This window comes from Symphalangus syndactylus, chromosome 13 (assembly GCF_028878055.3).
Source record: "Symphalangus syndactylus isolate Jambi chromosome 13, NHGRI_mSymSyn1-v2.1_pri, whole genome shotgun sequence".
NCBI lineage: Eukaryota > Metazoa > Chordata > Mammalia > Primates > Hylobatidae > Symphalangus > Symphalangus syndactylus.
Genome location: NC_072435.2, coordinates 105,489,431 through 105,513,860, shown reverse-complemented (window position 1 = coordinate 105,513,860; position 24,430 = coordinate 105,489,431). Strand labels below are relative to the sequence as shown.

The following is a 24,430-nucleotide window of genomic DNA, read 5'->3' as shown; positions in this document are numbered from 1 at the left end:
CCAAGAGTTTGCGACCAGCCTGGGCAACATAGCAAGACCCCATCTACAAAACTGCAACAACAAAAAAATTAGCCTAGCATGATGGCACGTGCCTGTAGTCCCAGTTACTCTGGAGGCTGAGGTGAGAGGATTGCTCGAGCCCAGGAGTTCAAGGCTGCAGTGAGCTGTGTTCACACCACTGTACTCTAGCCTGGGTGACAGAGTGAGACCCTGTCTCAAAAAAAATAGAGAAAAATGCAACATAACCAAGTGGGATTTCCAGATAGGCAAGACTGATTTAATATTTAAAAATCAGGCCAGGCGCGGTGGCTTACACCTGTAATCCCAACACTTTGGGAGGCCAAGGCGGGCGGATCACTTGAGGTCAGGAGTTTGAGACCAGCCTGGCCAACATGGTGAAACCCCGTCTCTACTAAAAATACAAAATTAACTGGGCATGGTGGTGCATGCATGTAGCTACTTGGGAGGCTGAGGCAGGAGAATCACTTAGAACCCGGGAAGCGGAGGTTGCAGTGAGCTGAGATTGCGCCATTGCACACCAGCCTGGGTGACAGAGCGGGACTGTGTTTCAAAAAAAAAAAATCAGTTAATGTAATCTATCATGTTAACAGTAAAAAAGAAAAACTATATAATCATATCAGTTGATGCAGAAGAAGCATTCAACAAACTTCAACATCCATTCATGTTTTAAAAAAACTCTTAGCAAACTAGGAACAGATGAGACTTCCTTGATCTGATAAACAGTATCTATTTAATGATGAAAGACTGTGTTTGCTCTCAAATTGGGAGAAAGACTAGGGTGTCCACTCTTACCATTTCTCTTCTACATCACACTGGAAATCCTAACCAGTGCCAAGAGGCAAGAAAAATAAATAAAAGGTATACAGATTGAAAAGGAAGAAATCAAACTGTCCCCATTCAAATGAGATGATTTCTATGTAGAAAATCACGAGGAACCTACAAAAAGGTTTCCAGAACCTTGAGTTAAACAAGATTGCAAGAATACAATTTTGCATCAGGCCAAAATTGTATCAAACAGCCAAAAATCCATTTTTTTTTTTCCTTTTTTGAGACAGAGTCTTGCTCTGTCACCCAGGCTGGAGTGCAGTGGTGCGATCTCTGCTCATTGCAACCTCCGCCTCCCAGGTTCAAGCAATTCTCCTGCCTCAGCCTCCCAAGTAGCTGAGATTACAGGTGCCCGCCGACCATGCCTGGCTAATTTTTTGTATTTTTAGTAGAGACAGGGTTTCGCCATGTTGGCCAGGCTGGTCTCGAACTCCTGACCTCAGGTGATCCACCCGCCTCGGCCTCCCAAAGTGCTGGGATTACAGGTGTGAGCCACCGCGCCCTGCCAAAAATCCATCATATTTCTTTAGACTAGCAGTGAACAATTGGAAACTGAATCTAGAAAAACAATACCAGTAATAAAAGCTCCAAATTGGCCAGGCGCGGTGGCTCACACCTATAATCCCAGCACTTTGGGAGGCAGAAGGGGGTGGGTCACCTGAGGTCGAGTTCGATACCAGCCTGGTTAACATGGGGAAGCCCTGTCTCTACTAAAAATACAAAAATTAGCTGGGCATGGTGGTGGGCGCCTGTAGTCCCAGCTATTCGGGAGGCTGAGTCGGGAGAATTGCTTGAACCTGTGAGGTAGAGGTTGCAGTGAGCCCGAGATCTCGCCACTGCACTCCAGCCTGAGCGACAGAGCGGGACTCTGTCTCAAAAAAATAAGCTCCAAATTAAGTACTTAGGTATAAATCTAATGAAATACACAATATATGTAGTATCTATATGCCAAAAACTGCTGATGAAAGAAATCAATGAAGACCTGAGTAAGTGGAGAGATGTACTGTGCTTATGGATATGAAGACTAAATAACATGTCAATTCTCCACAAGTTAATAAATGTGTAAATTTACTTCAATTGAGGATTTTTTATTAGACATAGACAAGCTGATTCTAAAATTCAGATGGAGGCCAGGTATAGTGGCTTATGCCTGTAATCCCAGCACTTTGGGAGGCCAAGGCGGGAGGACTACTTGAGCCCAGGAGTTTGAGACTAGCCTGGGCAGCATGGCAAGACTTCATCTCTACAAATAATAAATTAGCCATGTGTGATGGTGCATGCCTGTGGTCTCACCTACTCGGGAGGCTGATGTGGGAAGATCACCTGAGCCCAGGAGGTTGAGGCTGTAGTGAGCCATGATCGTGCCACTGCACTCTAGCCTGGGCAACAGAGTGAGACCTCATCTCCAAAAATAATAATAATTTAAAAATTCAAATGGAAAGGTGAAGGAACTAGAGTAGCCCAGACAATTTTGCAGAAGAATAATGTGGAAGGAAGTACAGCACCCAATTTTTCGGAATTGCTATGAAGCTGTACAGTTCTCAAGACTGTGACACCAATGAAGAGATAGACATATAGGCCATTGAAACAGTATAGAGAATCCAGAGATAGACCCACACAAATATGTTCAATTGAATTTTTTTTTTTTTTTTTTTTTTTTTTTGAGACGGAGTCTCGCTCTGTCACCCAGGCTGGAGTGTGCAGTGGCGCGATCTCGGCTCACTGCAAGCTCCGCCTCCCAGGTTCACGCCATCCTCCTGGCTCAGCCTCTCTGAGTAGCTGGGACTACAGGCGCCTGCCACCACGCCCGGCTAATTTTTTTTTTTTTGTATTTTTAGTAGAGACGGGGTTTCACCGTGGTCTCGATCTCCCGACCTCATGATCTGCCCACCTTGGCCTCCCAAAGTGCTGGGATTACAAGCGTGAGCCACCGTGCCCGGCCTGTTCAATTGATTTTTGTCAAAAGTGCAAAGGCAATCAGTTCAGTGGTGGAGGAAGGATAGTTTTTTGTTGTTGTTTGTTTTTTTCTTTTTTTTTTTAAGACGGAGTCTCACTCTGTCACCCAGGCTGGAGTGCAGTGGTGGGATCTTGGCTCACTGCAACCTCGGCCCCCCAGGTTCAAGTGATTCTCCTGCCTCAGCCTCCTGAGTAGCTGGGACTACAGGCACACGCTACCACACCCAGGTAATTTTTTGTATTTTTAGTAGAGATGGGGTTTCACCGTGTTAGTCAGGATGGTGTTGATCACCTGACCTCGTGATCTGCCCGCATCGACCTCCCAAAGTGCTGGGATTATAGGCATGAGCCACTGCACGCACCCCAGGATAGTCTTTTTAATGCATTGGGACAACCGGACATCCACGTGCAGGAAAGTGAACTTCAACCTAAACCTCACACCTTACCCCGAAACTAGAAAGGATCATAGATGTAAACGTAAAACCTGACACTGTAAAACTTCTAGAAGAAAACGTAAGAGGTCCGGGCACGGTGGCTCACACCTGTAATCCCAGCACTCTGGGAGGTCAAGGCGGGTGGATCACCTGAGGTCAGGAGTTCGAGGCCAGCCTGGCCAACATAGTGAAACCCTGTCTCTACTAAAAATACAAAAATTAGCCGGGCATGGTGGTGAACGCCTGTAGTCCCAGCTACTCAGGAGGCTAAGGCAGGAGAATCACTTGAATCCAGGAAATGGAGGTTATAGTGAGCTGAGATCACACCACTGCACTCCAGCCTGGGCGACAGAATGAGACCGTGTGTCAAAAAAAAAAAAAAGAAAACAGAAAATCTTTGTGATCTTGGATGAAAGCTTTTAGCCATCAGCTGAGTATGGTGGCTCACACCTGTAATCCTAGTACTTTGGGAGGCCGAGGTAGGAGGATCACTTGAGCCCAGGAAGTCGAGGCTGCAGTGAGCTATGACTATGCCACTGTACTCCAGCCTGGGCGACAGAGCAAGACGTTGCCTCTGCAAGGGGTAAAAGAAAACCTCTTAAATATAACACCAAAACTCAATCCATAAAAGAAAATATTGATAAATTATACTTCATCAAAACTGAAAATTTTTGGCCAGGTGCAGTGGGTCACGCCTGTAATCCCAGCACTTTGGGAGGCCAAGGCAGGTGGATCACCGGAGGTCAGAAGTTCAAGACCAACCTGACTAACATGGTGAAACTGTGTCTCTTACTAAATACAAAAAGTTAGCCAGGCATGGTGGTGTATGCCTGTAATCCCAGCTACTTGGGAGGCTGAGGCAGGAGAATCGCTTGAACCCGGGAGGCAGAGGTTGCAATGAGCCAATATTGCGCCATTGCACTCTAGCCTGGGCAACAAGAACAAAACTCCATCTCAAAAAAAAAAAAAAAAAAGGGAAAGTTTTGTTCTGAGAAAACTAGTTAAGAAAGTGAAAAGACCGGCAACAGACTGGGAGAAAATACAGGTATTTGGAAATCACATATCCAGCAAATTACTCATATTCAGAATATTTAAAGAATTTTTAAAACTCAGGCCGAGCACGGTGGCTCACGCCTGTCATCTCAGCACTTTGGGAAGTCTAGGCAGGTGGATTACTTGAGCCCAGGAGTTTGAGACCAGCTTAGGCAATGTGGCGAAACCCTGTTTCTACTAAAAATGTAAAAAAATTAGCCGGGTGTAGCAGTGCACACCTGTAGTCCCAGCTACTCAGGTGGCTGAGGCATGAGAATCGCTTGAACCCAGAAGGTGGAGGTTGCCAGTGAGCCGAGATCCACGCCACTGCACTCCAGCCATGGGGCAGAGTGAGACCCTGACTCAAATAAATAAGCCGGGCACAGTGGCTCACGCCTGTAATCCCGGCACTTTGGGAGGCCGACGCGGGCAGATCACCTGAGGTCAGGAGTTGAAGACCAGCCTGACCAACATGGAGAAACCCCATCTCTACTGAAAAAACAAAATTAGTCGGGTGTGGTGGCGCATACCTGTAATCCCAGCTACTCAGGAAGCTGAGGCAGAAGAATCGCTTGAACCCAGGAGGCGGAGGTTGCAGTGAGCCGAGATCGCGCCATTGCACTCCAGCCTGGGCAACAAGAGTGAAACTCTGTCTCAAATTAATTAATTAATTAATTAAAATTAAAACTCAACAGTAAGAAAACAACACAAAAACTGGGCAAAGACAAGATATGGGATGGCAAAAAAAAATCACACGAAGACAAGCGCGGCATGATTAGTCATTAGCACAATGAGATGCCACAGCATAGCTATCAGAATGATTGAACTTTTAAAAACAAAACAAAAACTGAAAGTACAGGTGCTGGGAAAGACAGGAAGCAACTATAACTCTTACACATTGCTGTTTGGAAAACAAAGTGATAGCGCTACTCAAGGGAAAAAGTCTGGCAGTTTCTTACCAAGTTAAACATACATTTACCATATAACCCAGCATTTCTACTCCTGGGTCTTTACCCAGAAGAAAGATAGATTTATGTTAAAGAAAAACCTACATAGGAGTGCTGATAGTGGCGTTATTCATTGGCACATGGATCAGTGTCCTCCAGGAGCTAGATTAGGGCTGAGTCAGTAAGCTTCCTTGCAGATGGAGTCCCTGTCTGGATCTGCAAAGGCCACCTGCCCCAGCCCTGACTGTTTTATACTAATAGATTCATTTGAGCAAGGCCTAGAGCTCATCCACTGTCCCACACCGTGGGCTGATGGATGCCTGCTGTGAGCTGATTCAGCTCCCTCAGCACACTTTCCATGGCCAAAGATCGTCAGTTACACTGAGGGCAAACTAATCATAACGATTGGGGTGAGCACAGGTTTCTGTTAAATGATGCCTGGACCTTTGTACCAGAAAAAAACAAGGCTATGAGCCTTGCTACTGGCTGGGTCTTCAGGAATTTTTAGCCAGTCTAGCAACATGAGTCGTCATTATGCACAAATACTAATCGCAAAACTTAGTTTGAGGAAATAATGGTGATGTTCCTTTACAGATCTTATCAACATTTCTATGAACAAAACTTTGACTTGGTTTCTGTTTCAGATCACAAAAATGGACAGCACTTTATAATACCTCAAATGGCAGACAGGTAAGGTCATTGAAATACCAGTTTTGTCTATCGCTAATATTTCCTTGGTTGTATTATGTTTAAGTATATCATATTTTGTGTTTAACAAAGCCCATACATTTTTCTCTTTTATGGCTATACCATTTGGAAATAAGACGGCTGTAAGTAAACCACTATATACAACTTAAGTTTCAAAGAGCACAAGTAGCAATTTTACTAATAGGAAAATTGGAACCAGTGATATTGTCACTGTTTTAGCCAGTTGTGACAGTATTTTGTATTTATTTATTTACAGAATACTTCTGTATTATAGGAGATTACATTATCTATGACAGGGGTTGGCAAACTTTTCTTCTAAAGGGCCAAATAATAAATATTTTAGATTTGTGGGTAATATGGCCACTTTTGCAACAGCTTAACTCTACTGTTGTAGATGAAAGCATCTGTGGACACTATAAATGAATGGGTGTGTCTATTCCAGTGAAATTTTATTTCTGGACACTGAAATTTGAATTTCAAATAGTTTTCACGTTATGAAATATTGTTTTTTCTTTTTGCCCCCAAATATTTTAAAACGTGAAAACCATTCCTAGCTCAACTGAACAAAAAGAAGGCCATAATTTTGCTGACCCCTGGTCTATAAGAGCAGATGAGTTCATTGCTACAGGAATGAACCTTAAACCCTTGTTTTGCAAGTTACCTTTGCACAGAAACTGTCAAGAGTTTATGAAATGACTAACTGCTATTCCAGATACAATCTTGCCATCCCAATCTTTTACATCTTCCCTTTTTGTTTTTTGTTTTTTTTTTTTTTTTTTTTTTTTTTTTTTTTTTTTTGCTTTGGTAGAGACAGTGTCTTGCTATGTTACCCAGGCTGGTGGCAAACTCCGGGACTCAAGCAATCCACCTGCCCTGGCCTCCCTACGAGCAACTACATCTGGCCTTGTCTTTTCTTTTCTTTTCTTTTCTTTTCTTTTCTTTTCTTTTCTTTTCTTTTCTTCTTTTTTTGAGACAGAGTCTTGCTCTGTTGCCCAGACTGGAGTGCAATGGTGCAGTCTAGGCTTACTGCAACCTCCAACTCCCAGGTTCAAGCAATTCTCCTGCCTCCGCCTCCCGAGTTTCTGGGACTATGGGTGCGTGCCATCACACCCGGCTAATTTTTGTATTTTTAGTAGAGATGAGGTTTCACCATGTTGGCCAGGCTGGTCTCAAACCCCTGACCTCGCCGGGCGCAGTGGCTCACACCTGTAATCCCAGCACTTTGGGAGGCCGAGGCGGGTGGATCACGAGGTCAGGAGTTCGAGACCAGCCTGGCCAAGATGGTGAAACCCTATCTCTACTAAAAATACAAAAATTAGCCAGGCGCAGTGGCGTGTGCCTGTAATCCCAGCTACTCTGGAGGCTGAGGCAGGAGAATTGCTTAAACCCTGGTGGCAGAGATTGCAGTGAGCTGAGATTGCGCCACTGCACTCCAGCCTGGGTGACAGAGTGAGACTCCATCTCAAAAAAAAAAAACAAAAAAAAACCCTGACCTTGTGATCCTCCCACCTCAGCCTCCCAACGTGCTGGGATTATAGGCGTGAGCCATCAAGCCTGGCATATTTTCTTATATCATGCTTTTTTTTTAATACTTCAAAAATTGTGACTCCTCACATAAGGGCCTGGAAGATAACCTGGCAATAGTTTTTGTCGTTTAGTTGGTGGACGATTTTTTTTTCCTCTTTAACACTTACATGATTGTGGTATTTCAGAAGGAGTTACTTTCACCAGATTGTTCTGTTTAGAGCTCCTCACTGACTCTATTGGGCTGTAGAATGCTTGGTTCTAACATGGTCCATGAACTGTAATAATATTTTTATCTCTTGGTTGTCTTAAACTTTACAGAGTTCACAAATCTGGCTTTATTTATGTACTTATTAGCTTTGTATGTTTTCTTAGCAGCCTGGATTTGTCTGAATTGGCAAAAGCTGCTAAGAGGAAACTTCAATCTGTGAGTATCTCTCTGTACTGGTTTTCTCTAGTATGAGAATTGGTGCATCCTGCTGATACCTACTCTCAATGCAGGTTACCTATTGCGCCTGATGACTTTATTTCATACTTTTATTTGTTAAACTAGAAGCAGACTATTGAGTATACAGCACTGATGACAAGGACTATTAAGTTCAGTATATTCAATTCATTGATTCTGCTTCAGATAATCTCATTTTTCTCTGTCATGTAAAAACTGCAGATGGCACCTTTGGCATTAGGCAGTTGTTCTCCTCAGGAGAGTTCCCTAGTTCCTCTCAGTGTCATGAGTAAGTAGGGCACGCGTTCTTGGGGTGACTTAGCCACGTAGGATTCTAGAGCTGGTAAATGCTGATGCTGAAATGGTGGCGAGTCCCATAGATTCACTGGCTGCCATTTGGATCCAGCCATACTGTAACCCTCTTTCCCATCCCATGCCATTCATCAGTGCTTTTTAAATTTCTGCTGTTAAAAGCTGGTGGTCTTGGCCCACGTGCACGCTCAGAGTTTGCCGGGTCTGCGCCACAACCTCCCTTTAGCCTGTGTCTTTTTTCCAGACTGCCCACCTCAGCCTTAGGAAAGGCCTAAGGGCCCAGGCCTCAAGGCCCTGGGAAATCTACTTCTCTGGGATTGACTTCTCTTTGTCTAGTTCTCTCACATGAAGCCTCACCAGGGCACTTCTCTCCACTTTAACCACCAGAGTATACTCCTCAGCTGTTCCCATTGCTCTTTGGATCAGAACCAAGATTCTTAACTTCTTTTTGTAACCCATAAGGGCATCATTCAACTCTCACCTTTCAGAGATTGCCCTGCTTCCCATCTGGTTCCGTGTGTGTGTGTGTGTGTGTGTGTGTGTGTGTCTGTGTGTGTGTGTGTGTGTGTCTGTCTGTGTGTCTTTAGATTAACACGCTCTGAGGCCATGATCACGAGGTCAGGAGTTCGAGACCAGCCTGGCCAAGATGGTGAAACCCTATCTCTACTAAAAATACAATGAGGCCATGAGCTGCACATTCAAGTCCTCTTCCAGGAATCCTCCTTTGCCTACAGTGTTTGCCTTTCCCAGCTTCCATCTCTCTGATCATTCAAGGACCTGAAATCTGACCAGTGTAGGTAGCGGCTTTCCCAAAGCCTGACTCTGACATTGCAACTTCCCTAATTTATGACTTTCTCCTGATTTCCGTTTTCACAGAAGACCCTTTACTAAAACTTCATATAATACTCAGTATTAAATATTACATTAAATGAATTTATCCTTACTAGTATTTAACTGTATTATGAAATAAATGTGTTTTATGCAATTTGTTTGGTGTCTCTGTGTTCTGTATCTACAGTTTTGTGTGTCTGTGTGTTTTATTGCCTTAAGGAAGTTGTAAACTAAGATGATCAAACTAAGGTGCTTTGGAGTCAGATAGCACTAAATATTGTGTTTTCCTTTTAATTACTCACAATCTGTAAGTAAATTTTATTATAAATAATTCAAACCTAGATTAAAAACCTACATTTTCTTAGACTATCCTACATTTGCTTCACTGGAAGCTGCATGAAAGCTGAGATTATGCCTGTAATGTCTCTAGCATGTGGCAGGCATGAAGTAAAGACCTGGAACAGAGTCTAGTATAGCTCTCAAGAGCTGCGGCTGTGGGTCAGACTGGTCAGTACATATCTCAGCCCTGCCAAGCTTCCTAGCCTCCCTGTGCTTTGGCATCCTCTCGTAGAAAAGGGAGATAAGGATCCTGCAGGGGCTGCCCACCAGAACTGCTCAGAGTGGGCTGCCACCGTTACTTGTTGACCCTCACCCTGTGGTCTCCTTCTCACAGGTGACCATCTTATCAGCGCCAGGTCAGTGTTTATCCTCCAGTATCTTCCTCCTGTCCTCCTTCTCTTCCTCCCTTTATCCTTTCTTTCCTTTCTCTTTTCCTTCCCTCCCTTCTGATGAAGAGCTGAGAGAAACATAACAAAGGCTAATGTATTCCTTGAATGAGTAAATGTTAGCGTTTTCAAAGATGTAAACTTGGATCTCAGGTCTGTCACTTACTAGCTTTGTGACTTTAGGCAAGCTACTATCTTCTCTGCCTCAGTTTTCTTGTCTTAAAAATGGGACAATAGTAGTTCCTGTTTTCATAGAGGTGTTATAAGTGAAATATGATACTGTTAGCACAGTGCCTGGGATATAAGCCCTTAATCAGCGTTGGCCATTGTAGTTGTTGCTAGTAATAATAACATTAGCTTGTAGTTCCATGGAGGAAGAAACTGGATATTTATGAAGCAAGGTCAAGCTCCCAATCCTTCATCATCTTGTCTAGCAACAGGCTCTCTGGGTTTATTTTTAATTATAGTGCGACCACATTTGGGAAGATTTGGAAAATAGAGAAGGGGGACCATCCTCACTGCTATACTCTTAATGGAGTCAGGCTCAATATTTTGGTACATTTCTTTCAGTTCTTATTTTATATGCATATCTTTTTTTAAAACGAACTTAATCATAATAATAGGCGTTTATAACCTGCTTTTTTTCACTCAATAATATATTGTACCCATTTTAACATATTCCTATGAGGGCTCTGTAACCAGCACTTGTTTTTTCTTTTTTTTTCGAGACAAGGTCTCACTCCGTCACCCAGGCTGGTGTGCAGTGGTGCCATCATGGCTCACTGCAGCCTTGAACTCCCAGGCTCAAGTGATCTTCCTGCCTCTGCCTCCCAAAGTGTTGGGATTATAGGCATGAGCCACCACATCCAGCCTGTAGCCAGCATTTTAAGTTGCTGCATTAAATCCTTTCTGGCCAGCCAGTGCCTCTTTTCTGGCCCCTCTTAAAGTGTGAGGTACCATGTGTGGATGTAAGGAGCCCAATAGGGAATATAACAGATTCAGCATCTGCCCTCCCAAAGCAGATGTCAGACAGTTTAAGAGTCACAACTACCACATGTCAAGGTGTTTCATGAGGCAGAAAGTGCAGAGAGAGGCGGAGCCACCCCAGAAGGGGCTTAACCTCATCTGGGCCAGGAAGACCTCAATTATCCTCCATGTGCCCAGGGAGGCACTGCAGGCTGTGAGGTGGTTGTTGTGTGCTGAAGAGTTAGGCTGTGCTTTGTTAGGAAGCTTCCTTCTGGAGACTGAAGCAGTAGGACTGCTACTGAGAAAGAGAGCAAAGAAACTCAGCTGAGGTCTGGGTCATGTTTTTGTGCAAGGGCACATTTTATCCTCTCAAAACAGCATGTCTTTTGCTTTTGTTTTTTCTTTTTTGAGATAGGGTCTCACTCTGTCACCCAGCCTGGAGTGCAGTGGTACGATCTTGGCTCACTGCAGCCTTGATCTCCTGGGCTGAAGTGATCCTCCTGCCTCAGCCTCCTGAGTAGTTGGCACCACAAGCATGCACCACCATGCCCAGCTAGTTTTTGTATTTTCTGTAGAGGCGGGGTTTCACCATGTTGCCCAGGCTGGTCTCGAACTCCTAGGCTTAAGCAATCCACCTGCCTCAGTCTCCCAAAGTGCTGGGATTATAGGTGTGCACCACTGAGCCTGGCTGTTTTTGCAAGGGTATAGGATCCCTTACACTTTGGGGAACTGATAAGCACTTTTAAGTGCAGAAAAGGAGGCTTACAGGATGATATCACAAGAAGAGTAGAGAACTGGAACCTACTTCTGAGATGATGCACTTTAGATGCCTCTTAGCTCCTTAATAGCAGCAGCTCTGTCTGTGTCATAAAGTAGTGAAATTGCTGTGGTTAGCAGACATTTCTAGAGGCCCTGTACGATTTTGAAAATGTTATGTCTGTTTAACAGTGGGTATGTACCAAGCACTGGCATTGGATAAGATGTAGGCAATAACAGGATGACTAAGTCGCAGTTCCCTCTCGTCCTCCTGGTGTTAATCGTTGTCCCTTGTGTTCCTGATATTTTTTACTTTCAGCTAAGTAATCATTTGTTTGAAGAACTTGCCATGGATGTGTACGATGAAGTTGACAGGCGAGAGACGGATGCAGGTGACTTGACGTAGCTTTGTCTAATAAGCTTCTGTTATCAGTGGGCAGTGAAAAGCTGCCAGGCTCAGTGTTTTACTAGTTCAATTTCTGCTGTCCTGATGGTGCGAGTGTCGACGTTTGCCTTTGTGTGTGTTGGCTTCAGAGTGTGTTTCCCCTCGTAGTGCGTGAGCTGTGCCTCCCAGGAGCAGTGGCACACAGGTGTGATGAGGTTTGTCTCTGGCTCTTTCCTCTGGCTAGTCTGGCTTGCCACGCAAAACCACAGCGCCCTGGTAACTGAGACAACGGTCGTCCCCTTTCTTCCGGTCAATCCTGAGTACTCATCAACACGAAACCAGGCAAGTGGCTCAATTTGGAAAGGAATAGTAGTTGGGGAATGGCTGATGTCATGATGTTTCATTTTCCCAGGACAAGTATTCTAAATGTTTTGATTGATTAAAAATTTAATATCCTTTATACATATACACACACACACAACCCCCAAATTGATAAGAAAAACAATGGACGATAAATAAATGACTGGGAAAGAATATGAAACAATTCACAGAAGAAATACAAATGTGAAGAAATGTTTAACCTTGTCAGTAATCTAAGAAAGCAACTTAAAAGAATTAGTGCAAATTAATAAAATATATAATAAAGGATACTCCAAACTGGTATGGATGTGGTAAGCTGAGCTTTCTCTTGCAACAGGTAGAACTTTAAATTGCTGTAGATGTTAGAAAAGCAATTTGTTTACCAGTTTCAGAAGCCTCAAAATTAAGTACATCCTTTTACATGGGAATTTCTCATTTGAGAATATGCTCTAATAAAATAAAAATAGATTTATGCACATGATTTTCATCAAAGCACTGCTGTATATAATAGAGCGTTAAAAACAGCTAACACATCCATCAAGAGGAGAAATGTTGAATGAATTAGGAAGGTGTTTTAGTCTTTACAATTAGCAGCTATATATAAGGACAGGGTATATCTAGACTATGATTTTGTTTAACTTAAATTTTTTTTTTTTTTTTGGGACGGAGTCTTGCTCTGTTGTCCAGGCTAGAGTGCAGTGGCGCCATCTTAGCTCACTGCAACCGCCACCTCCTGGACCCAAGCGATTCTCCCGCCTCAGCCTCCCCAAGTAGCTAGGATTACAGGCACCCGCCACCATGCCTGGCTAATTTTTGTACAAAGTCCTGACCTCAAGTGATCCTCCTGCCTCAGCCTCCCAAGGTTCTGGGATTACAGGCATGAGCCACTGTGCCCGGCCTTAACTTAAAATTTAAAAATTCTCCTCAAAATTAATATATTATTACTGGGTTTACTTCCAAACTGAAGCATTAATAGAAGAAAAGCATTTAGTAGAACGATTTTATTTTTGCTTACCAAAATAGACCTGTATTGTGAGAACAATGCATATGTGAGAAATGCCATAACATTTATTATGAAATTCTCTTATATAAATGGTTTTAAACTGTTCATATGGAAAATAAGCATTAACTTGGTTTGATTATGGCTGGGATTAATTGTACTTTGATCATGTCAGAAGAAAGTATTTGCAGAAGTCTGTCAATAGTCTGACTAGTTTTATGTGACTATTTATGTATACATTTTTACACTGGGAAATATTTCCAATTATTTTCCCACCTTTAGGGCAGACAGAAGTTAGCTCGGTTCAACGCCCATGAGTTTGCCACGCTGGTCATTGACATTCTCAGTGATGCCAAGAGGAGACAGCAGGGCAGTTCTCTCTCGGGTTCAAAAGGTAACTGCTCAAACCTCCAAACATTTGCATTTTTTGGCCCTCTAAATTTGACTCAAGTGTTAAAGTTATAAACTAATTAAAGCTGTCATCAACATGACAGTTCAATAGGTTTTTGGTTTTTTGTTTTTTTACTTTAAGTTCCGGGATACATGTGCAGAATGTGCAGGCTTCTTACATAGGTATACGTGTGCCATGGTGGTTTGCTGCACCTATTGACCTGTCCTCTAGGTTCCCTCCCCTTAGCCCCAACCCCTATAAGTTTTATTGGTAGTATATTGTGATAAATAGTTTACCTGTCTGAGCCCTGGTGAATTAACAATACTTCAGAGTTACTAACTGCTACACATATTTATCTTATATATGATTTCTGTTTTGTTTTGGGACACTTACCTACCCTGTAAAATTGCATGCTGAAATTAACCCAAAACTCTGGCTTAGATCTTGTTAAAGGACATAAGAAAATAAACTCTTCTTGGCCGGGCACGGTGGCTAACACCTGTAATCCCAGCACTTTGGGAGGCCAAGGCAGGTGGATCACCTGATGTCAGGAGTTCCAGACCAGCCTTGCCAACATGGTGAAACCCCATCTCTACTAAAAATACAGAAATTAGCAGGGCTTGGTGGCAGATGCCTGTAATCCCAGCTACTCGGGAGGCTGAGGCAGGAGAATCACTTGAACCTGGGAGGCGGAGGTTGCAGTGAGCTGAGATTGCACCACTGCACTCCAGCCTGAGTGACAGAGCAAGACTCTGTCTCAAAAAAAAAAAAAAAAAAGGAAAAGAAAAACTGTTCCTGATTGAAACTGCATAATATCTGCTGTTGCTTACTTACAAAACTGAGTTCAACATAATTAAAATTTGTTGCCATAAACGTTAAATGTCTTCAGTGAGAATTACTCTGATATACAATTATAAGGAGAGCTCTGAGCATCTGTTTCACAGGTGCCCCGTTGAGTCTAGTTCGGTAGCCCAGGTCATGTCTGCATGCTTAGGAATGTCCTTCCTCTCCAGCCCTATTACTGTATCCATATTGGTTTTTTCTAATTATAGAAATTAGACGTTTTTCATTGTAAATCATTTAAGCAAAAGAAATATGTACCATAAAAATTAAGTTTTCAGTCAATATCACATTCCCCAAAGACAGTAATCATTAACTGACAACAACTCATTTGTTCTTCTTGCCTGTTCAGGAATTTGATTTTATCTGTTCAACCAGGAATAAGGAAGTTCTGAAAAGGTTTATTAAATTTTGGTGAAGGCACAGTGACAGGAGTCTTTGGATAAGTTTAAAGTCTTAAAATGGCCTGGGTGTGGTGCCTTACGCCTGTAATCCCAGCACTTTGGGAGGCTGAGGCGGGCAGATCATTTGAGGTCAGGAGTTCGAGATCAGCCTGGGCAACATGGTGAAACCCATCTCTACTAAAAATACAAAAAAATTAGCTGGGCGTGGTGGCACGTGCCTATAATCCCAGCTACTCAGGAGACTGAGGCAGGAGAATTGCGTGAACCTGGGAGACAGAGGTTGCAGTGAGCCGAGATCACACCACTGCCCTCTAACCTGAGCAACAGAGTGAGACTCTGTCTCAAAAAAAAAAAATGGCCGGGCACGGTGGCTCACGCCTGTAATCCCAGCACTTTGGGAGGCTGAGGTGGGCAGATCACAAGGTCAGGAGATTGAGACCATCCTGGCTAACACGGTGAAACCCCGTCTCTACTAAAACTACAAAAAATTAGCCAGGCGTGGTGGTGGGCACCTATAGTCCCAGCTACTCAGGAGGCTGAGGCAGGAGAATGGCGTGAACCTGGCAGGCAGAGCTTGCAGTGAGCCGAGATTGCGCCACTGCACTCCAGCCTGGGCGACACAGCAATACTCCGTCTCAAAAAAAAAAAAAAAATTGTTTTAACTTAAAAAACAAAGTCTTAAAAAATACCTTCTTTGATTTGATAATTCCATTCTTAGGTGTTAACTGAAAGGAAATCATCAGAGATGTTATATGTATGTTATGTAGAACAACACAAACATTAGAAGCAACTAAGTAATAAAGAGGAACAATTAGTCACATTTTAAAATAGTACATACTGCACTTTCGGAGGCCAAGGCAGGTGGATCACGAGTTCAGGAGATCGAGACCATCCTGGCTAACATGGTGAAACCCTGTCTCTACTAAAAATACAAAAAATTAGCCGGGCATGGTGGCGGACGCCTGTGGTCCCAGCTACTCAGGAGGCTGAGGCAGGAGAATGGCATGAACCCGGGAGGTGGAGCTTGCAGTGAGCCAAGATTGCGCCACTGCACTCCAGCCTGGGCGACAGAGCAAGACTCCGTCTCAAAAAAAGAAAAAAAAAAAGTACATACTTTTTTTTTTCATACTTATCTTTTTTTAAAAGAATATGTAATTGTCTTAGTCCCTTTTGTGTGGCTATAAAAGAATACCTGAGACTCGGTAGTTTGTAAAGAAAAAAGGTTTATTTGGCTAATGATTCTGCTGACTACAGGATTGGGCATCTGGTGAGAGCCTCAGGCTGCTTCCACTCATGGAAGGTGAAGGGGTGCTGCATGTGCAGAGATCACACGGTGAAAGAGGAAGCAAGAGAGCGAGGAGGGAGGTGCCAGGCTCTTTTCAATAACCAGGTCCTAATAGAGCAAGAACTCACTACAAAGGGAGGGCATTAATCTGTTCATGAAGGACCCACCCCCATGACCCAAACACCTCCCTTTAGTCCTCCCCTCCAACATTGAGGATCACATTTCAACATGAGATTTGGAGGGAAGAAACATTTATACTATAGTAGTAATTAGATGAAATAATAAAGTTTGATTTTTTTTTTTTTTTTTTTTTTTTGAGACAGGAGTCTCACTCTGTCGCCCAGGCTGGAGTGCAGTGGCGCGATCTTGGCTCACTGCAACCTCTGCCACCCAGGCTCAAGTGATTCTTGTGCCTCAGCCTCTTGCATAGCTGGGATTACAGGTGTGCACCACTACACCCAGCTAATTTTTGTATTTTTTAGTAGAGACGGGGTTTCTCCATGTTGGCCAGGCTATTCTCGAATTCCCAGCCTTATGCGATCTGCCCATCTCAGCTTCCCAAAGTGCTGGGATTACAGGCATGAGCCACCATATCTGGCCAAATAATAAAGTTTTTAAAAGGTTTTGTATAACCCCAGTTTTGTAAGGAAAACATATTTATGTAAATATATGTGTACAAGTGAGTATACCACATGTAAATATAAATACACAATTGATCCTCATGTGCACATCCCATATTTACAAATTCATCTACTTGTTAAAATTTGTGACCTCAAAATTAATACAGCATTTTCAAGGTCATTCTAAGAAATGTACAGAGCAGAGAAAAAAATTGAGTCACCAAAAGCACATGTTTCCAGCTGAGATTGAACAGGGAGGAGACTCCTTGACTTCTTGTTTCTGCACTCATAGACAAGTGTCTATGGTCTAATTAGTGCCGTGTTAGTCATATTTGTGTGCTTTTCATTGGTCATTTCACTGTTTTAAAATGGCCCCTTCCTGCCCAGGATCAACTGAGTGCCCAGGAGGTTGAGGCTGCAGTGAGCCATGATCACGTCTGCACCCTAGCATGGGTGACCCTATCTCAAAAGCGTCTCCTTGGCCAGACGTGGTGGCTCACGCCTGTAATCCTAGCACTTTGGGAGGCTGAGGTGGGGCGATCATGAGGTCAGGAGTTCGAGACCAGCCTGACCAACATGGTGAAACTCTGTCTCTATTAAAAATACAAGAAAAATTAGCCAGGCATGGTGACGCGTGCCTGTAATCCCAGTTACTCAGGAGGCTGAGGCAGGAGAATCACTTGAACCCAGGAGGCGGAGGTTGCAGTGAGCTGAGATCGCGCCACTGCACTCCAGCCTGGATGACAGAGTGAGACTCCATCTCAAAAAAGAAAAAAAAAAGTGCACGCCTGAACAACATAGCAAGGCCCCATCTTTACCAAAAAATTTAAAAATTATCTAGGTGTGTTGGCATGTGTCTGTAGTGCTACATACTCAGGAGGCTGAGGCAGGAGGATCACTTGAGCCCAAGAGTTAGAAGCTATAGTGAGCTATGATTATGCCAGTGCACTCCAGCCTGGGTGACATAGCGAGACCCTGTCTCAATAAAAAAAGAAAAAAAGTGGCCCCCAAGCATAGTCCTGAAGTGCTGTCTAGTGTTTCTAAGTGCAAGAAGGCTGTGATGTGCCCTACGGAGAAATGTGTGTTAAATAAGCATCATTCAGGCATGATTTATAGTGCTGTTGGCCATGAGTTCAATGTTAATGAATCAATACTATGTATTAAATAAGGTATCTTTAAACAGAAACACACATAGAACAAGGTTATATATTGATTGGTTGATAACCCCAGAAGCACTGATCTAATATTGGCCAATTCACAGCAACTTTTTAGAACATAACTACCAAGAGGCTGGGTGCGGTGGCTCACGCCTGTAATCCCAGCACTTTGGGAGGCCGAGGCGGGCAGATCACGAGGTCAGGAGATGGAGACCTTCCTGGCTAACACAGTGAAACCCCGTCTCTACTAAAAAAATACAAAAAAATTAACTGGGTGTGGTGGCGGGCACTTGTAGTCCCAGCTACTCAGGAGGCTGAGGTAGGAGAATGGCGTGAACCCGGGAGGCGGAGTTTGCAGTGAGCTGAGATTGCGCCACTGCACTCCAGCCTGGGCAACAGAGTGAGACTCTGTCTCAAAAAAAAAGAACATAACTACCAAGCATAACAAGAATTGACTGTGTGTGGCTATAAGTGCTCAGAAAAAAACCTAGAAAGAAATAGATCAACAAATAACAATGGCTAGAAGTGATTACTTTATCTTGTTCATTAGTTTCTAAATTGTAAATATGTAACAATGGCTATAAGTGATTACTTTATCTTGTTCATTAGTTTCTAAATTGAATATATTGACTATTCTGTAATTATATTTATGTGTTTTAAAATATTTAAACAGTTAAAATAGGACCTATCCTTTTATTTATTATTATTATTTTTTTTTTTTTTGAGACAGAGTCTCGCTGTCATCCATGCTGAAGTGTAGTGGTGCAGTCTCGGCTCACTGCAACCTCCACCTTCTAGGTTCAAGCGATTCTCCTGCCTCAGCCTCCCGAGTAGCTGGGATTACAGATGTGCACCACCACACCCAGCTAATTTTTGTATTTTTAGTAGGGATAGGGGTTTCGCCATGTTGGCCAGGCTGGTCTCGAACTCGTGACCTCAAGTGATCCATCTGCCTCAGCCTCCCAAAGTGCTGGGATTACAGATGTGAGCCCCTGCGCCTGGCTAGGACCTAGTCCTTTTAAATAACCACAATTCATCACCCAGATATCATCCATCCATTGTTTCCTCAACATCTCTGGGAAACAATATTAGAAGTTAGAGTTTGAGTTGCCCGAAAGAAATCAGAGAGACTTGGGTAGTTTGTGAAATCTTTTGCTCAAAGTGTATTAGATCCTGTAGAATAATCCCTGCTCCCTATGGAATAGACACTCCCTGTAACATGCACATGTGTATTTGTTTGATTCATTCTCCTCTTATCTCTTTCTCTCACTGAGATGCAGGTAATTGACTAAATGCCAATGTTTCTATTTTTTTTTTTGAGACGGAGTCTCGCTCTGTCACCCAGGCTGGAGTGCAGTGGCATGATCTTGGCTCACTGCAAGCGGGTTCTTGCCATTCTCCTGCCTCAGCCTCCCGAGTAGCTGGAACTATAGGCGCCCGCCACCACACCCAGCTAATTTTTGTATTTTTAGTAGAGATGGGGTTTCACCGTGTTAATAACCAGGATGGTTTTGATCTCCTGACCTCGTGATCCACCCGCCTCGGCCTCCCAAAGTGCTGGGATTATAGGCATAAGCCACTGCGCCCAGCCCAATGTTTCTATTCTTTGAGTGCCTAGGTTCTGGCTCCAGTTTAACAATTTGCTTTCTGTTTTGATTGACATTACCTTGTAAATATGTTATAGGTATTCATAGAATTACAGTTTATCTTCCATTACCTACAGCCTTATCTTCATGACCTGGAGCTAGGCTCTATCTCTAGAAACTTGGGAACCTGCCTTCTTTATCTGAGCAGTTCCCTCCTAAGCCATCTGTTTAATTTGCCCATATTTGGCAGTTAGATGAGAGGAATGCTGGAGTCTTATGTAGCTGTCCACCTGGTTGAAAACTTTTTCTGTTATCTCTATATTGGTGTGAATATGACATTGCCATTTCTGTCATTTTCTTTCAGTCCTTGTTCATTTTGTTTTTGTCTTTGTTTTTGCTCTTAGAGACAGGGCCTCACTCTGATGCCCAGGCTGGAGTACAGTGGTGCAGTCATGGTTCACTACAGCCTCAATCTCCTGGGCTCAAGCAATCCTCCTGTCTTAGCCTCCTGAGTAGCTAGTAGCTGGGACTACAGGCATGTGACACCAGGCCTGGATAATTTTTAAATTATTTTGTAGGGATAGAGTCTCATTATGTTGCCTAGGTAGGTCTCAAACTCCTGGCCTCAAGCAGTTCTCCTCCTTGGCCTCCTAGAATGCTGGGATTACAGGCAAGAGCACAGCATTCAGCCCTTTGAGTCTTTTGAATGGCTAAACCAAAAAATCCTCTCTATAGTTTTTTGGAAGAAAAGCAATGTTTTAAGCCTGAAGTAAAGTTGTTTGCTTTTATTGATAGATAATGTGGAGCTCATACTGAAAACGATCAATAACCAGCACAGCGTTGAGAGTCAAGACAACGATCAGCCCGACTATGACAGCGTGGCATCAGACGAAGACACAGATTTGGAAACCACTGCAAGCAAAGCAAACCGGCAGAAGGTGAGAGGCCGTGTGTCCCATGGAAGGGCAAGCACGCATCAGCTGAGGGCTAGCCCTGCTAAAGCTGCTGTGCAGGAGGTTGGGTTTGTTACTAGCTCAGGCCAAGCAAAGGTGAAACGAGGTTAAATGGTTTTAAAATAGGGGTCCTTGTCCCTGCATCATAGCCCTGCTGCAGTTGAGACTTTATAAAACTTGTGAGGAGTAATTGGTGTGTTTTATTCATTCGACAAGTGTTTACTGAGTGACTTCGGATATTACTCTCCTGAATGAGGCTTCGTCCCTTTCCTGTGAGGCTCTCATTACCTAGGAGAGAGAAAACTGCAGGAGAAGGCACAAAGTGATGTGTGTCATACAAAGCACACACAGGCTGAGGGAGTGAGCAGAGCGAGAACCTATGGCTGGGAGTATCAGGTGGGGTTGTGTCACAGGACAGCTCTTAAGATGCGCCTCAAGGGACGCTTGGGATTGGGGCATGTGGAGGAGTCAGAAAGGAACTGAAACCAGGCCATCTAAGGGGAAGCTGGTCATGCATAGGGACAGCCTAAAAAGGGTGGGACTCGAAGCTGCAGCAGGAGGGATATGACGCCCGACGGAAGAGCGTGGGCCTCACAGGCAATGCAGAGCCCAGGATGCCATGTCTGGGGAGGACTATTCTGGTGGGTTAGAGAGTGGAGGGAGAGGTCCATACTGGAGCTGATGCAGGCCACCCGAGGACCCACGCTAGGATGGTGCAGGTAGGAGAGACCTCCGCACCAGAGTGTGAGCTGGGGGAGAGGGCGGCAGTACCCTAGGCTGTGCACCCTCTGCTGACCCCCAGGACACACCCACAGAGGGGCTTGGCAATCATTTGAGAATGAATGAATAGGAAGGTAGAATAGAAAAGTCTTGGCAATAAGTTGGAAGGTTGAAGTGGGGAGATAGACTTATAGAAGATGTGTTTGGAGTTCTTCAGCCCACATGACTGAGAAAAATGGTGCCATTAGCAGATGCAGGGGACACCCCTGTGCAGACTTCCCGGAAGCCACCTGGTTCACTCAATGAGAGCCGAGGTCATTCCAAGACCCTCTGTGACCAGGCCCTCTGTCAACTGCCTGGCCTCCTGCCCAATCCATCCCGCACACCTGAGCTCCACTGCAGGCTGGAATGTTCTTCCTCCAGATTCATGTGACTCATCCCTTCACCTCCTGGGGCTCTGCTCACCTCTCACCCACTCACAGGCTTAACCCCAGCTCCCCGCTTAACATGCAGTCCCCTACCCTGCTCTGTCTTATCTTTTCCCACAGCACTCATCACCCTCAATCATACGATATATATACTCTCTCATGCTGTTGGAATATAAACACCATGGAAGCAGGAATCTTTGTCTCTTTTCTAATATATCCCAAGCACCTAGAACACTGCCTAATGTTCAATGAAAATGTTGGAATGAATGAATTAATGAAAGAATGAATAAAAACAAAACATGAGTGAACGAGAGAAAGGCTTACAAGACAGGACAGACCTCATTGTCAGCATAGATGTGTAGCCTCACTGCCTGTTCTATTAGAAAATACTGACTTTCAAATTTTTTAAATAGGATAGTGACCCTACTTTTATGTTTTAGTTTTGCATTACTCTCAGAGGCCTTGATTTGGTTTGACTTAACTTTGCAATTCAGCTGGCTTGGTCAGAATTTGAAATTCTTGAGCTGTTAGTCTTTAATGTTCTCGTCATCTCAGATTGTGAACGTTTTCCCAATTTATTTTTAGAGCCTAGATTCAGATTTATCAGATGGACCAGTCACTGTACAGGAATTTATGGAGGTCAAAAACGCTCTAGTGGCTTCTGAGGCCAAGATACAGCAGCTAATGAAGGTGAATAACAACTTGAGTGACGAGCTGAGAATTATGCAGAAAAAGGTAACATGTTAATAAATGCCAGGACGGTTGACGCTTTAATCCCATAGTACAAGGAAGAATCTCAGGCACTGTGATGTGGTCCGAGGAAAGAAAAACAGTTATTGTAACAGCCTTAGAAATCTCTGGGCCAAGTTGTCTTTTTGAAGCAGGATGTATTTGGATATTTAAAATGAAATATATCCAGAGTAAGTTCCCCAGGTAGGAGAAACCTAGCATCCTATTTAAGCATTTGTGCCCATTAGAATAACCCTTGCACTGTTGTGTGCTTCCTGGAAACCTGGATGGGGCTCCATGGATGTGATTCTTCCCGTTGCTAGGGAAGGATGATCACACCATGGAGACAGAGCCAGTGAGAGCCCTGGGCAGGGACATGTTTATCAGCATTCAAACCCTGCTCCCACCCTGGCAGCACTATCTCACATCCCCACCTTATTGCTCACCAGTTTTTACTACTAACTTGTATTATCCCCAGAGCCTACAGGAGGGCCTGCCACAGAGTAGGTTCTCAAAAAATAAGAAAAAACATTTCATTTGTACTAGGAAGAGCTGCACACTGGTGAAAAAAAAAATCTCATTTGCTCAGCATTTTCTCATTCATTACCTTTTGAGAGAATCGGAACCGTGTGAATATATTAATCCCTAAAAAGAGTGTGGTTGATGGTAGCAAGGAATACCCTTAGTAGGAGGGGGATTGTGTATGCAACTCTTTATGAGAAGGCTAAGTAAGGGAATTCAAAAAATTCCAAATTTTGCCCATGACTTTGTGGGTATCACTCATCATTCAGTTCTAAAATGAGATTTGGACACTTTACTTAACCAGAAACAAAATGAAATACATAATCTATGTCTTTAGACTGTCATTTGAGAAGTAAGGTTTTCAAATCATTTTCAAGACCTGAGGACGTGGTACACTCCATGTGTGCCTGGACTCTTCAGTGCTGCTTCCTGAAGGAAGGTGGAAGAACTAAAAAGGGGCCCATGCCCCTCTATTTACTAGGGAAGGAAATTGCTGTGCACTTTTGCCTGGGGTTTGGTCTAGGATTCTTTTGATGTTGAGTTCTAGAGCATTTTTGAGACTTTTTGAAATAAATGGCTCTAATGCCTGTAGTAGCAGGGAATGAAGAATGCTCAAGATCAGCTAGCCTTAAACGAACAGACACTTGTTCTGTGTCTCCCAGCCCTGTCTAGGGCTGCCGTGCAGCTATAAACGAGACAGACCAAGAGCCCCTTTGTCATAACAGATACAGGACCTGTATTTTCTCTGCCTTCTTTGGAATATATTTTATTTAGTGGATTATAGTTTGTTCCATTAATTGGACTAATAATTTTGACCAGGTGACTATTTCTGAAACATGCTGATTTTGCCACTGTAAATCAATCTGCTGCACATCACCTTTTAAAATCTAACAATGCTTCTTTTAGTATTTTTGGAAATCACCTGAGAGAGCCTCATTATCTCTGAAAGCAAATATCTTGAGCTTCTTTGAGAAATGCAAAGTGAAATTATTTGCTTTTGCTGATTGATTATCTCATCAATTCTTAGAAGTGCTTTTGATTTCTGAAACTATTGAATTGTCCGTAACTTTTTATTTTCCCTTATACTCCTTCCAAATAAAAAAGTGTAGCCTGGTTCTTATTAAGATAAACATCATTAAAATTTATGTGAAGACATCTCTCTAAATACAGAGTACTAACATTTTAAAAAATTGAAACCAAGAACTTGTGCTCATGAGAACACATTCAGACAAAATCCAGGCATGAAAAGTGTTAGGATAAAGTTTCAGATTTCAAGGCCTTAACTAAAAAACTGCCACAGAGGCTTTTTACACAGACAAACACATGATCACATGCACCAGTGCCCCATTGAGGACATGTGTCAATTACACGCCTCAGTCCTTGAACCTTGACCATTTCACTCTAGGCCATGGGTTCTCTAATGAATAGTTTCAACAGGCACTTCATGCCTGTCTGTATCCTGGAATGTAGAAATGTTCAGGGCTGCTTTGTCACTTTGCAGCTGTTCTTTCCTTGGAAAGAGAGTTGCAGATATGAGCTATATATACCCTGCAAGCCTTTGTGGTATA

General features: G+C 43.4%; 1 protein-coding gene across 19 annotated transcripts in view; it reads left to right on the top strand.

The window, feature by feature from the left end:
• The window catches only part of GIT2 (GIT ArfGAP 2), a 65,527-nt gene that overhangs the window by 23,658 nt on the left and 17,439 nt on the right, over positions 1-24,430 (top strand). For 5 of the 19 annotated variants that reach the window (XM_055240084.2, XM_055240082.2, XM_055240081.2 and 2 more), the window contains exons 8-14: positions 5,860-5,905; positions 7,823-7,874; positions 11,802-11,874; positions 12,112-12,209; positions 13,510-13,621; positions 20,306-20,448; positions 22,197-22,346. In XM_055240084.2, the coding sequence (XP_055096059.1) occupies positions 5,860-5,905; positions 7,823-7,874; positions 11,802-11,874; positions 12,112-12,209; positions 13,510-13,621; positions 20,306-20,448; positions 22,197-22,346 (674 nt within the window). Of the gene's footprint in view, positions 1-5,859; positions 5,906-6,039; positions 6,046-7,822; positions 7,875-11,801; positions 11,875-12,111; positions 12,210-13,509; positions 13,622-20,305; positions 20,449-22,196; positions 22,347-24,430 lie in introns of all 19 variants that reach the window. The other 14 variants (XM_063614442.1, XM_055240083.2, XM_063614449.1 and 11 more) reach the window with 6 other exon arrangements.